Genomic DNA, 12604 nt, shown 5'->3' on the forward strand with positions numbered 1-12604 from the left:
AACTTTTGTCAATGTTTTCACCAAAAGAAAATCAGAATGTTTTGTTTGATTTTTTTGGATTCTACTGTTCATCCAAGCTCATTTGAGCTCGAGCTTAGAAACAACACGTCCCTATATTTCATTTCTTTTGATGGCAAGTATTAGTTAGAAGGAATGGAGCAAAGGAAACATTTCTTTTATCATAAATTTCTTCAAAACAATTATAATATTTTGAGAGTACATCTTCACAAAGATCAATGCAAGCGTATACAAATGGTGTGATAACATTACAACCTTATTCATGTTTATGGTCTGACCTTGACTTGACCATGTTAATTTTTGTGTTTTTTGTTCCTATGAATCAAAGTAACTCTATTTTTTATATATATTTTGTTGTTTTGTACAAGCATTTCTACTATTTTTTGATAGTTTTATATTACCGCAAGCTCACCATCATGCAAATCAAAGATGCTCTTACAAGGATCAGATTTTCAATGTGCTACCAATATACTCTCTTCTTCTCAAACGATATGCCATTTAACTATTTTCTTATGAAAATCCTTTGGATCATAGGATTGGGATTACTAAATTTTCATAGAGTCCATCACCATGTATCTATTCCATAGAAATCTCAACTTGAGTTCAAATCTTATTTTATTTTCCTTTAAAAATTAAAATTCATTTTTGCTCTACCCCTCTCCTCAACTCTCCGGAAATCCCATATTTATTTCAGAAAGACACATCTTGTAGAATTTCGTGTTTTGAAATTCTGTAGAATTCTACTCCCTCTGTAATTTTGTCAACGTAATTTTGTTTTTTTATTTCTAAGCTTTTTTGAATGTTATTTCTACGTTTTTAAACTACTATGTACTCTTCTGTAAAGAAATATAAGAGTGTTTATATTACTCTACTATTACTACCTAAAATTTGTGACGAAAAGCAACAATTTCCCGGGTGCACGTAGCACCTGCTCCACCACTGAAAAGGCGGCAGCACGCCGTCACGGCCCCTAAAGGCATCTTCAATGGTTGTAAGATAGTTGTAGAGAAATTTTATCACATAGAATTTTTGATGATGTGTCATATAATAAATGAGGAAAGAGAGAAAGGTTGTATGTACATGAACCAACACCCTTTGCACAAGCTCCAATGTAGAATGAGAGATCATTTTATTTATTATTTCATATTTTATTGAGCAAACTACATACATTTCATTGAAGTTGTTGTATGTTAAGATGTTGATTAATGACATGGCATATTTTACCAACAAGCTAACATACAAAACTGTTAGAGATGCCCTGACGGCCCGTCCCACTCGCTCCGTATTCTAGAGATCTCCATCCATCCACCGATGAGAAAAAGGCAGCCAAGGCGCACACTCCCACCACACACCGCGCGCTTTACGAGAGCAGAGGGGAACTCGTGCTTAGCTTTCCTGTAGCTTCGTTTGCTCCATCCATGGCCGATCCAGCCGAGGAGACCGTCGCCGCGCCCCCGCCGACCCCGGCAGCGCCCGCCGAGGGCGCCCCGCCGCTGTCGGCGGAGCCGCCGGCTAGCACCGACGCCTCGCCGGAGAAGGCGGCCCCGCCTGCGCCTGCGCCGGACACGACGGTCAGGTCTCGCGGGTTCAGGCTGCTCGGCGAGGACACCTCCGTGCACAAGGTGCTAGGTGGCGGCAAAAGTACGAGCCCTCCGTTCCTTTTCCTTTTACCTTTACTAGTATTTATTTTCCCTTTTATTAGTAGTACCTACTCCTTAATCTGTGGCAGTGAGTACTGGATTTGTTTGATTTTTCAAGTATTTGTTCGCACCACAGGCTGGCGGTTTCCATTTTGAGTGCGCATGGTGGTTCAGTTGGGAAGGGTTTAGGCGTTTAGCCAGATAGAACCTCCATTTCCAAAGAGAAAAATAACTAAGAAGTACCTGCGCGGTAGTTGCTTACTTCTGATTTCTTCGGTCCTTGATACGTGTTCTAATTAACATCGGTTTAGATCTTCGAGTATCTGCGATTGTTTCGCTGTAGTAGTTGTCGTTGTCTAATTTGAGGTTGGGTGCTCAATTTGTGTACTGCGGACTGCAGATAGCGTGAGCAATATAAACGTTTGCTCAGTCCACATAGCTAATTATGAAATAACAAGATAATAAGACTCCTTTTACCCCAAGAAAGCACCCACCTATAATTCTCTGATTTAGTGGATGGTTGTTTTTTGAGTCCTTCGGCCTGCAGATAATCAACGCAGTTACGTCACTAATATGAAATAAATGGGCATGCTGTCACTCGAGGTTTTACTTGTTGCCTTTTAGGCCGAATACAGTCTTGCTACCTTCTAGGCTGAACAAACTGTCCAATCCATGAGCTGTTGACCCAGACCACTTGTTTTCGCTTTATCTTTGTGGGATACTGCTCTGAAGCCTTGTAATTCATATGAATGATTCAAAGTATGTCGCTACTAGTAGGCGGCATATGATGAAATCGGTTAAATTGAAATGGAGAAATCTGAAATTCGTTTCCCCCCAAAATTAACTAACCTGCTTCCTTGGTAATTCAAAAGCCTAGAGAAGATATTCAAAAGCTTTGTACAGCTTTCTTGTTGACCCAGTAGATCTTATGTTAAGTGTGAAATAGGAAGACGAGCCTACCTGTTGGAATCAGCATCCTTTTATCCAGTTTAGTATGGATGTATGATGCCCTGGAAGAATTGTAATGATTCTTGTTGGTGACTTTTTGCAAGTGGCAACATCAACTATACTGTAACCAGGAATCCGCACTTGAATTTGGTGCTCGTGAATCTACTTTATTAAAATCCACATGGACTTGTCAACCATCTTTCAGAAAAGAAAAGAAAAACATGGAACTTGTGAAACATCTTTTGAAAAAGAAAAGATATGGACTTGTGAACCTATGTAGTCCACTTGGCTGAAGTTGAAGTATCTATTATTACCTTCTAGAACATTTTTGCCAAACAAAATACAGTTTGCAACTTGATCTAAGCGATATTACGTGATATGTTGCATACAGAGCGATCCTTAAAGCATACCTTTGATACTAGCAGAAGTATAGCTGATCCTTGGGGAGGCATCCTCTTATCTCCGATGATGCTACTTTCTTTGTTGTTGAAGGGGGAATAGGTTCATTTTTTCTGGAAGTTCAGGAAAGGTGGATTAGGAACCAGAGTGTTAGTTTCAACCCCTCAGGATTGGAGGAGAGATATACCAGATAATACACGAAGGCACAATTTTATTCTAACAGAAGTGTAGCCCATACAGGATTCCAGCACCGGCTGTGGTTGGTCTGTTCCTTTTTTGGGCTTGGTGGTCCCGTGACCAGTTTACCACAACCGCTTCCTTCTAAGGGCCTGCTTGGTTTGCGACTAAATTTGCTATAGTTTGCCACACTAGTTTTGCTACACTTGCCTTACCTAGGTGTTCAAATTCTTAGCCACACTTTTGCTTGCCTTAGGGAATCTTGCCACACTTTGTGTACTAGTACGCGGGCACGTGCATAGCACGTACAAAGTTCAATTCGTGAAAACAGATCTCCCACGCTGATTTTTTTCTGCAAAAAAGAAGTCCTTGAAAAGTCTAACAAATCAACAATTCTGTTCTGTTTGTATGTAAAGTTATCATGACAGCTATCCTAATTTCACTAATCAAAATGTCCTAGTCACATTTTTTCTTCCAAGAAAAATATTTTCATGGTTGCAAAACTTGGTAACATAAATTTTTGTCCATCTCATGTATTTGTGCAGTGTGATAGATGACTTAACCATTGTGCTATCATATACATGTCGTATTCCCTAAAGAAATGCTATTTCATGGACGGACTGGATGCAAAGCTACCAGTACTTTGATACGCTCTAGGAGAAGGATGGAGATGGGAGTACAGGACTGAAAGTCTGGCGTGACTGCGGTTTGCTGCGCTGCAGGTCCATCAGTCCATGGCCGGACAGCGTCCTTCTATCTACGTGGCCCAACCTTGCAGTGCACAAACGCGACGTCCTGCAATAAACAATTCGGGTGGGCCTAGATTTCTCTAGAATGAACAACCAGCTGCATGGTGGATACTGTAGACGCGAATCCATGCATTCTGAACCATAGGATTGACCCTATCGATGGCTGAAATTACTTCTTAGGCCCATCTTTCAAATTTTCAAAATTGGCACACTATATAGTAGTATAGATTTGACATGTGGGGTTCATTTCTCATAAAAAGAGATCTTGCCTTACATATGGCTAGAACCAAACACTCACCTAACTTGGTCAAACTTGCCTAATTTGAATTGTGGCAATGTGTGGCTAGGAACTGAACGGCCCCTAAATCAACTAGTGGCATCTGCACCTAGACATTTCTAATTGCTTCAAGTAGTATGTACCAGTACTTTCAAATTTTAAAATAAGAACTCTTCTTAATTCTTTTGCGCATGTACAGATGGTTTCCAGTGAGAAACCCGAACTACAGGGGCCTAAGCCAGTCTCCTAAACTAGCTGATATCATTTGGATTTTGTCACCGTCTGATGTTTTGGCATGCCACCTTGTTCAAAAGGGCAGTAGAAAATGGGGATACAGTATAGAGTGGTAAACAGAAGGATGGAAAGGCGTCATTGTCAAGCAGTGCTTGTAGCAAAACTGCAAAAGAGGGGAAAATATCTTCAAAGGCGGTAGAATTCAAATGTGATCCATGATATTTTACATGAAGGCCCTACTACAAGATCTCCAATTGTTGATTGTGAGTCCGAATAGTCGGAATTTGCATTCTCCAAGTTGTCAGTAGGGGCATCCGCAGGGTGGATCGTATGGGTTTCAACTCTAGCCTACCCCAACTTGTTTGGGGCTGAAAGGCTTTGTTGTCGTTCATTGGAAAACATACTACTATGTATATTTAAATGTGAATTTGACACTTATGAAAGAGTGGTGACCCTACAGCCTACACTAGTCATAGATTCATGACTCTAAAATATCAAAACTACACATCAAATCGTGGAGATATTCAGAAATATCAAAACTACACATCAAATCGTGGAGATATTCAGAATACCGGACGTAAAATTTGCAGGCCTACAGAATTTTTAGTTCTTTTCTTATTACCCTGCCATTTGGCAATCACAAATTGATATATTGGGCGATCCATAAATACTTCTAAAATTATCCTCTTATATGTCTTCAGAGGTTTTGTTGTTGTTCTTAAGAATAATGTTGTGATCTTTGCATGTGAGAATGGTGAAGTATTTTTCTTCTACTATAGCAACAATAGCTCTCTTGATTGTTTAAAAAAAAGTAGCCCCCTTGATGACTAAGACATGACATTCATGGCAAAATTATGAAGTCGGAGCTGCACTATTACAATTCTGATTGCTCTGTTTGTTGGTTTGTTTTGGTGAACTCCTGTGCAGCTGCTGATGTGCTGTTATGGAAGGACAAGAAAACAACTGCTGTAGTGATCGGTGGAACAACTGTCATATGGGTTCTATTTGAAGTGCTTGATTACCACCTCTTAACTCTGCTATCCCATGTGATGATTGGTGTGCTGGCCATCTTGTTTGTGTGGTCCAAAGCTATGACCTTCATCAAGAAGTAAGTGATATATATTGTGATCTTCTACATGTTCTGGTTGGTACCGCTTCCGTATTTCATCAAGTGTTACTTCTCCAGGAGTCCGCCGGATATTCCTGTGGTCGAGATACCTGAAGACCTCGCTGTGAATGTATCGCGGGCATTACGCAGCGATGTCAACAGATCACTTCACTTGTTGCGGGAGATTGCAATGGGACATGATCTGAAGAAATTCCTTGGTGTACGTTTTCTGCCATCAAAACTATACATCATAGTTTTGAACTGTTCAGCTTTTTTGCTTGATGGTATCTAATACTAGTAACTCCTGCATTTTCCAGGTGATTGCTGGTCTCTGGGTTCTTTCAGAAGTGGGAAGCTGCTGTGATTTCCTCACCTTGATATACATTGGTAATGCATTTTGTACTTGTTCTACAGCATTGTCGATCGAGACCCTGCATGTTATAAGCTATTGAGCTGATATAGTTGAGATCTCTTAACAGCTGTCCTGATGATCCACACGGTGCCGATCCTGTACGACAAGTACCAGGACAAGGTGGACCACTTCGCCGGAAAGGCTCACACCGAGGCGTGCAAGCACTACGAGGTGCTGGACCAGAAGGTTCTGAGCAAGATACCCCGAGGGCCGGCGAAAACCAAGAAGACCTAGAATGCTGGGTGTCTCACGTGCATGCTGGGTCGTTCGTGGTTGCGTGATCCATATGCGTAATGCGGCGAGACGTCAGTCGTCTTACGGCCTTGCCTTCTGCTCAGCATTGTATTAGCTATTTGTATATGCAACTCTGAAAACTTCGAACCGCTACCTTTCTACTACCGCAGTCGCTTGTAGATACCTGTCCTGCCACCTGTGTGTATGCGCGGCAGATGTGTTCCGTGTGGATGTTCTTAGTGGAAGCCCTGCCGAATGGATGTTCTTTAAAGAAAATAACCTGCTGAATGCTGCCAGTTTCAGTGCCATTTGTTCACTACCTGTAGTGCCCAGGCGGATCCCGATCTAGAATTGGGGATGAGGGAGGAGAGAACAGAGTAGATGAGAGGCTTGGAGAAGGGGAAAGGAAGACTCGATCAACACTCGCTGCCTCTTTCTCTTGTGAGCCGTACATATGTAGCTGCCCCACTGGGCCACCCTTACAAGGCCGCAGCCCAATCACAAACCCACGCACACACTCGACCCGAGCCCAACAGTGGGTTGTAGGTTCAGATAACTGAACTGCACTTGGTTAGTCCGCTGCAGGTGCATTAGCAGCATCTGCAGACGTGATGTTGCTTCCCTTTTGCGATGCAGACTCTTTCCAAATGCAAGCGGATGGGTACCGATGACGAAGGGCGTCAGTCTTCCCAGGCTGTAGCCGATGGTGGCATGTTCGCCCATTGAACTTGCAGTTGCACCACCGGGGCATCATCTTTCTTCATCATGCGCTGTTGTAGAATTGCCACTGGTTCGGTTTGCTCTCTGGTGAGGTCTGGTACTCGTGGCAGTTCAGAGAACACCGGAGTATAGTCAGGAGCAAACGGCTTCAATTGAGAGACGTGAATACCGGGTGGATGCTGCTGTTTGGGGGAAGTTGCAGTTGATACGCCAGCGTGCCAATGCGTTATGTTACCAGGAAGGGACCGAAGAACTTGTAGGCGAGCTTCTTGCAGGGGCGATTGGCGACAGAGGACCGTGCATATGGCTGCAACTTGAGAAGGACTTGTTCGCCAACGTCGAATGCTCGTTTCGCTCGGTGTCGATCCACTTGTTTCTTGAAGCGAGCTTGGGCACGCGCTAGCTGTGCACGCAGCAGGTCTGTGTGCGCAGTCCAGTCCAGGTCGCCGGACGCCGCGTCACCGGGGAGCGCGGTGCTCAGGTGTGGTAAACCCCCCCAGGTTGGGCTCTCTGCCGTACAACGCCTTGAAGGGAGAGCAATTCAGGAAGGCGTGATGTGCCGAATTGTACCAGAACTCCGCCGTCGATAGCCACTTGCGCCAGTGCCGCAGCGTGTCGTGGACTGCACACCGCAGGTACATCTCCAGGCACTGATTGACGCGCTCGGTTTGGTCGTCCGTCTGGGGATGGTCGCGGTGGAGTAGAGTAGTTTGGTTCTAGCAACGGCGAGCAATTCGCGCCACATTGCGCTCGTGAAGATCTTGTCGCGGTCGGAGACGATCGAATGTGGGACGCCATGGAGCTTGATGATGTGCTCCCAGAAGGCGCGAGCGACATGAACGGCGGTGAAGGGATGATGAAGCGGCACGAAGTGAGCGTACTTGGTCAGCTGATCGACGACGACCATGATTGCGTCGGAGCCTTCAGACTTCGTTAGCCCTTCCAGGAAATCCATGGTCAACTCCTGCCATGGTTCCGTGGGAATTGGAATGTGTTGGAGCCCGGCAGGGTGCGTGTGCTCGTGCTTGGCGTGTTGGCACACGACGCACTGCCGGACGAAATCTTCCACGACACGCTTCAGCCCGGGCCAGGCGAACAGCTTGCGGACGCGGTGGTAGGTGGCCGTGGCGCCGGAGTGACCACCCACTGCACTGTGATGGAGCGCGGCGATGAGTTTGGTCTGCAACGCAGAGTTTGCGCCAATCTAGAACCGGCCATGCTACCTGATGACGCCGTTCTGCAATGTGCGTCCTTGGTCGTCGGTGGTGGTGACCGCGAGCTTGGCCAGCAGCTCTTGCGCGTCAGGATCAGTTTCGTAGGAGTTGGCCACCTCCTGGAGCCATTGGGGCTAGCATAGAGAGAGAGCGTCGAGCGCGAGAAGATGGCCGACGCGGGACAACGCGTCCGCTGCTCCATTGTCGACGCCTTTCTTGTAGCGGAAGGAGAACTGTAGACCCAGCAGCTTGGACATGGCTTTCCGCTGGAGGTCCGTAGCCAGCTGCTGATAAGTAAGCGCACACAGGCTCTTGTGGTCAGTGACGATCTCGAACGGAGCGTGATGCAAGTACGGCCGCCACTTGTTGATCGCCATCATCACCGCCAAGAACTCCTTCTCGTAGGTGGACAGCTTCTGATTCTTGACGCCCAAGGCCTTGCTGAGGTATGCGACGGGGTGGCCGTTCTGTGTGAGCATCGCCCCCACGCTGGTGTCGCACGCATCAGTCTCGATCGCGAATGGCTTGGCGAAGTCGGGGAGTGCCAGCACGGGCGTGCTCACCATGGCTTGCTTCAGCAGCTCGAACGCTTGTTGCGCCTTGTCGTTCCAGGCAAAACCTTTCTTCGTCAGGAGCTGGGTCAGCGGCTTCGCGATGATGTCGTAGTGGGGAACAAATTTGCGGTAGTAGCCGGTCAGGCCGAGGAAGCCGCGGAGCTCGGTGGCCGTCGTGGGCACGGGCCAGGCCTGCATGGCGCTGGTCTTGGTCGTGTCGGTGGCTGATACGTCCATTTTGCATCATGCTTTTATATCGATATTTATCGCATTATGGGCTGTTATTACACATTATGTCACAATACTTATGCCTATTCTCTCTTATTTTACAAGGTTTACATAAGGAGGGAGAATGCCAGCAGCTGGAATTCTGGGCTGGAAAAGGAGCAAATATTAGAGACATATTCTGCACAACTCCAAAAGTCATGAAACTCCACAAAAGTTATTTTTGGAAATAATAAAAAATACTGAGCGGAAGAAATACGTCAGGGGGGCACCACCTGTCCACGAGGGTGAGGGGCACGCCCTACCCCCCTGGGCGCCCCCCTGCCTCGTGGGCCCCCTGTTGGTCCTCCGGTGTCCATCTTCTGCTATATGAAGTCTTTTGTCCGAAGAAAAATCATAAGCAAGCTTTCGGGACGAGACTCCGTCGCCACGAGGCGGAACCTTGGCGGAACCAATCTAGGGCTCCGGCAGAGCTGTTCTGTCGGGGACACTTCCCTCCGGGAGGGGGGAATCATCGCCATCATCATCACCAACGCTCCTCTCATCGGGAGAGGGCAATCTCCATCAACATCTTCACCAGCACCATCTCCTCTCAAACCCTAGTTCATCTCTTGTATCCAATTCTTGTCTCATAGTCTGGGATTGGTACCTGTAGGTTGCTAGCAGTGTTGATTACTCCTTGTAGTTGATGCTAGTTGTTTTATTTGGTGGAAGATCACATGTTCAGATCCTATATGCATATTAATACCCCTCTGATTATGAACATTAATATGCTTTATGAGTAGTTACGTTTGTTCCTGAGGACATGGGAGAAGTCTTGCTATTAGTAGTCATGTGAATTTGGTATTCGTTCGATATTTTGATGAGATGTATGTTGTCTATCCTCTAGTGGTGTTATGTGAACGTCGACTACATGACACTTCACCATTATTTGGGCCTAGAGGAAGGCATTGGGAAGTAATAAGTAGATGATGGGTTGCTAGAGTGACAGAAGCTTAAACCCTAGTTTATGTGTTGCTTCGTAAGGGGCTGATTTGGATCCATATGTTTCATGTTATGGTTAGGATTACCTTAATACTTTTGTTGTAGTTGCGGATGCTTGCAATAGAGGTTAATCATAAGTGGGATGCTTGTCCAAGTAAGGACAGAACCCAAGCACCGGTCCACCCACATATCAAATTATCAAAGTACCGAACGCGAATCATATGAATGTAATGAAAACTAGCTTGACGATAATTCTCATGTGTCCTCGGGAGCGCTTTTCTTTATATAAGAGTTTGTCCAGGCTTGTCCTTTGCTACAAAAAGGATTGGGCCACCTTGCTGCACTTTATTTACTTTTGTTACTTGTTGCTTGTTACAAATTATCCTATCACAAAACTATCTGTTACCTATAATTTCAGTGCTTGCAGAGAATACCTTGCTGAAAATCGCTTATCATTTCCTTCTGCTCCTCGTTGGGTTCGACACTCTTACTTATCGAAAGGACTACGATAGACCCCCTATACTTGTGGGTCATCAAGACTCTTTTCTGGCGCCGTTGCCGGGGAGTGAAGCGCCTTTGGTAGGTGGAATTTGGTAAGAAAAAATTTATATATTGTGCTGAAATTTACTATCACTTGTTACTATGGAAAGTAATCCTCTGAGGGGCTTGTTCGGGGTATCTTCACCCCGACCAGTAGAGCAAAGAGTTGCTCCTGAACCTACTGAACCTACTGAAGATGAAAATGTTCACTTTGAAATTCCTTCGGGTATGTTAGAAAAATTGCTAGCTAATCCTTTTGCAGGAGATGAAACAAAGCATCCTGATGAGCACCTAATATATGTGGATGAAGTTTGTGGATTATTTAAGCTTGTAGGTGTGCCCGGTGATTTTGTTAAGAAGAAGGTCTTCCCTTTATCTTTGAAGGGAGATGCATTGACATGGTATAGTCTATGTGATGATACGGGATCATGGAACTATAGACGATTGAAATTGGAATTTCATCAAAAGTTTTATCCTATGCATCTTGTTCATCATGATCGCAATTATATATATAATTTCTGGCCTCGTGAAGGAGAAAGCATCGCTCAAGCTTGGGGAGGCTTAAATCAATGTTATATTCATGCCCCGATCATGAGCTCTCAAGAGAAATAATTATTCAAAAATTTTATGCTCGGCTTTCTTAATAACAATCGCACCATGCTCGATACTTCTTGTGCTAGCTCTTTTATGATGAAGACTGTTGAATTCAAATGGGATTTATTGGAAAGAATTAAACGCAACTCTGAAGATTGGGATCTCGATGAAAGTAAGGAGTCAGGTATGACACCTAAGTTTGATTGTGTTAAATCTTTTATGGATACCGATATTTTCCGTAAGTTTAGCACTAAATATGGACTTGACTCTGAGATAGTAGCTTCTTTTTGTGACTCTTTTGCTGCTCATATTGATCTCCCTAAGGAGAAGTGGTTTAAATACCATCCTCCCATAGAGGTAAAGGTAGCTGCACCTATTAAAGTTGAAGAAAAGACTATCACTTATAATGATCCTATTGTTCCTACTTCTTATGTTGAGAAACCACCTTTCCTGTTAGGATAAAGGATCATGCTAAAGCTTCAACTGTGGTCCGTAAAAGCAATATTAGAACTTATACACCTCCTGAGCAAATCAAAGTTGAACCTAATATTGCTATTATTAAAGATCTCTTGTCTGATAATATTGATGGGCATGTTATTCATCTCTGTGATGAAACTGCTAGAATTGCCAAACCTTGTGCTAAAGATAAACATAGACCTATGGTAGGCATGCCTGTTATTTCTGTTAAAATAGGAGATCATTGTTATCATGGCTTATGTGATATGGGTGCTAGTGCTAATGCTATACCTCATGACTTATACAAAGAAATTAAGCATGATATTGCACCTACTGAGTTAGAAGATATTGATGTTACCATTAAGCTTGCCAATAGAGATACAATATCACCCATTGGAATTGTTAGAGATGTTGAAGTCTTGTGTGGGAAAACTAAATACCCTGCTGATTTCTTGTTCTTGGTTCCCCACAAGATAGCTTTTGTCCCATTATTTTTGGTAGATCCTTCTTGAATACTGTTAATGCTAAGATAGACTGCGAAAAGAATGTTGTTACTATTGGTTTGGGTGATATGTCTCATGAGTTCAACTTTTCTAAATTTCGTAGACAACACTGCTACCTCTTGAGCACCGCGTTGGATTTCCCCGAAGAGGAGAGGATGATGCAACAAAGTAGCGTAAGTATTTTCCTCAGTTTTTGAGAACCAAGGTATCAATCCAGTAGGAGGCTACGCACAAGTCTCTCATACCTACACAAAAATAATAGCTCAACGCAACCAACGCGCTTAGGGGTTGTCAATCCCTTCACGGTCACTTACGAAAGTGAGATCTGATAGAGATGATAAATAATATTTTTGGTATTTTTGGTATAAAGATGCAAAGTAAAAAAGTAAAAGCAAAGCAATAATAAAGTGATGGAGATTGATATGATGAGAAAGAGACCCGGGGGCCATAGGTTTCACTAGTGGCTTCTCTCAAGAGCATAAGTATTCTACGGTGGGTGAACAAATTATTGTTGAGCAATTGACAGAATTGAGCATAGTTATGAGAATATCTAGGTATGATCATGTATATAGGCATCATGTCCGAGACAAGTAGACCGAAACGATTCTGCATCTACTA

The 12604-nt window shown here is 44.2% G+C and overlaps 1 protein-coding gene across 1 annotated transcript; it reads left to right on the forward strand.

The window, feature by feature from the left end:
* The first annotated feature begins 1344 nt into the window (after window positions 1-1344).
* LOC125519838 (reticulon-like protein B2) lies at window positions 1345-6498 on the forward strand. Its single transcript, XM_048684615.1, has 5 exons — window positions 1345-1659; window positions 5370-5550; window positions 5629-5770; window positions 5868-5937; window positions 6030-6498. The coding sequence occupies exons 1-5, from the start codon at window positions 1437-1439 to the stop codon at window positions 6194-6196; spliced, it is 783 nt and encodes a 260-aa protein (XP_048540572.1). The 5' UTR covers window positions 1345-1436; the 3' UTR covers window positions 6197-6498.
* The last annotated feature ends 6106 nt before the right edge of the window (window positions 6499-12604 follow it).

The sequence above is a fragment of the Triticum urartu genome, chromosome 7 (assembly GCF_003073215.2).
Source record: "Triticum urartu cultivar G1812 chromosome 7, Tu2.1, whole genome shotgun sequence".
NCBI classification, from domain to species: Eukaryota; Viridiplantae; Streptophyta; class Magnoliopsida; order Poales; family Poaceae; genus Triticum; species Triticum urartu.